This window comes from Alosa sapidissima, chromosome 23 (genome assembly GCF_018492685.1).
Source record: "Alosa sapidissima isolate fAloSap1 chromosome 23, fAloSap1.pri, whole genome shotgun sequence".
Classification (NCBI taxonomy): domain Eukaryota; kingdom Metazoa; phylum Chordata; class Actinopteri; order Clupeiformes; family Clupeidae; genus Alosa; species Alosa sapidissima.
In genome coordinates this window covers 28,272,913-28,275,412 of record NC_055979.1, presented here as the reverse complement: position 1 = coordinate 28,275,412, position 2,500 = coordinate 28,272,913, and the positions used below count along the sequence as shown (strand labels likewise).

At 46.0% G+C, this 2,500-nt stretch overlaps 1 protein-coding gene across 1 annotated transcript in view; it reads right to left on the bottom strand.

Moving 5' to 3' along the window:
* nbeal1 (neurobeachin-like 1) overlaps positions 1-2,500 on the bottom strand; it is a 64,462-nt gene that overhangs the window by 42,157 nt on the left and 19,805 nt on the right. Inside the window, 2 exon segments of the mRNA XM_042081718.1 lie at positions 1-41; positions 122-254. The exon segment at positions 1-41 is cut by the window's left edge and continues 45 nt beyond it. Coding sequence (XP_041937652.1) covers positions 1-41; positions 122-254 — 174 coding nt within the window.

Genomic DNA, 2,500 nt, shown 5'->3' with positions numbered 1-2,500 from the left:
ATAGTGGCCACAGCCAGAGAGTCTATCCTCCCCTGAAACACCTGTGTGGATGTAACACATGTCAATCAACTGTCCTAAACCAATAGATATACACCACGCTCAAAATGTCTCTTAGTCCCACCTTTGCACCAACAAACAAGTGATATGAGACCATGTGCAGCCATGACAACCATGATATGGCATGCCAGATGGCAGGGGTGGCCATGATGAGGGTCATCATCATAATCATCATCATCATCATCATCACCGCCCACCATCATACACGGAGTGGCCAATCAAGATCATGCATTCAAATGGTCTAGCAAAAAAGCAGGACTAAAAGCACATTAGATGTAACAAAGTAGACTGATTGCTTGTTTAACTGCAGCACGTGATTTGACTGGATTTGATTGGTGCCGTGTGAATTTGGGTTTCATGGTGAGAAACTCAGATCCTTAGTTTCGTTCTGCCCCAAAGTCCACTGGGAGACTCAGTGACGTCAAAGCTGTCCTGAGTGACCCAAACGTCCTCCTCCTAACCCAAGGACAGGACATGTTTAACTCAGCTAGTTCAGTGGCAAGTGTCAAAATGGCTGACTTTAGAGCAGAAGGCTGTAACTTGCATTTATCAAGGAACAACACATAAACGACTGATTATCTGAAAATAAATGCACACACAAACACACACACACAAGCAAACACACTCTCAGACCAACATTTCCATTAAATTGCCCTTTTGATTGACAACAACCAATCCCTGTCCAGCTTATGCTGCATTCCATTTCCATCGTCTGAGTTGGAAAGTGTGAAATCTCCCAGCTGTCTCGCGTCCGAGACACGACTTTTGGTCGTAAAATCAACTGTCCCGCTCGGGGCTCCTGCGAGAACACCAAGGAGGACGAGGAGAACGAGGAGGACGAGGAGGACGAGGAGAACGAGGAGGACGAGGAGAACCTTACGACTTGACAAACAAAGATGGCTGCGCCCGTAATTGATAGTCTTGCTGTGCGCACAATACAGTGTAAAGTTTGGTTTTCGAGCTGGTTTGCTAAAAAGGCTAACATAAGCTAACAATAACAATAACAAATATAGCTGCAAGCAGCAATGAGGGGGCCAAGCAGTGAGATCAGCAGGCCAGATTTGCCATGTAAGTCAATGCCAGTTGCATCAGACATATAGCCTTAAGCAGTCACAGCAAGTTCCATGCCATACAACCCAAGATTGGCTGAGTTACAAGGTCAAGTTTCACATCAAAACATAACTGATTTTGTGGGGCTGAACCAGGGCTGAGTGTCGCCGCCCCCCCTCCCCCAGCCAGCCCACAGCCGCAAACCCGCCCCTGCCCATCCCACCCCGTCCCACCCTTGCACGCACACATTAGAATGAACTAGATGGAACTTGCTGTCATCAGTTTCACATCAAAAATAAAAGATTGACTGAGATATGATCACACTTGCTGTGATTTAAACACAGAGGTCAAAAATTGACGTCATAGGGGTGTCGTTGAACTCGGCTTGGCCCAAGGATTCCAATGATACCTCATTTTGCCATTCGGGGTCAACAGGTCAAAAGTTACGTCAGTGAACACAAGTCCAACTTTGGCCTGTTGGTGGCGCTAGAGCGCTTGAGGTGCCGGCATGAAACTTGGTGAAATGAATTATTGGACTGTCCCCCAATTAGTGTGCAAAATTTTATAACTTTTTACCAGACGGTTCTATGGGCTGCCATTGACTTCCATTGCAAAATAATGCGCATCAGCAACTACTGGCCAAAATGCATTTTTGTCAATTACGGAGGCCCCCTAGACGTCAAATGTCACCAAATTTCTTGAGGAGCGTCCTCCCGATGTGGTCTGAGGTACATGTACTAAGTTTGGTTTTGATACATGAAAGCGTTGCTGAGATATGAAATCACTTCCTGTTTGGCGGCTTCGCCGCAAAATTTTTGATTGGCTGGTACAGGCCAAAGCTTCTGTCAATTGTTCCAGAAAGCAATGCACTCATCAGGCATGGTTCTGAAGATGGTCTCTGCCAATTTTGGTGAGGAACAGATGAAATTTGTGACCTGCCAAAACTTTTTTGTGTTTTTTGATTTAATCCAATATGGCGGCGCCGAATCAATTTACGATGACATCACAAGTTGGCTTGGGTCGGCCTAAGGACCTTCAACAGTAGTACCAGACACCACTAGTGGGTTTCAATTCTAAGCACCAACTGCAGCTACAGGCCAAAAGGCATGTTTCTTAATTACAGCGCCCCCTAGAGGTCAAAGGTCACCAAATTTCTTGAGCGTCCCCCGGATTGGGGTCCTGAGTCCATGGGATAAGGTTGCTGAGATATGAGCTCACTTCCTGTTTGGCGGCTTCGCCGCAAATTTCGATTGGCGGTTACGCGCGAACGGTTTTAGTTCCGAAGACAAAAAGCAATGCATTAATGAGGCATGGTCTGTAGATGATATCTATGAAGTTTGGTGTCGATCGGACAAAATGTGTGACCTCTGATACGTTTTAAGTGATTTTGATG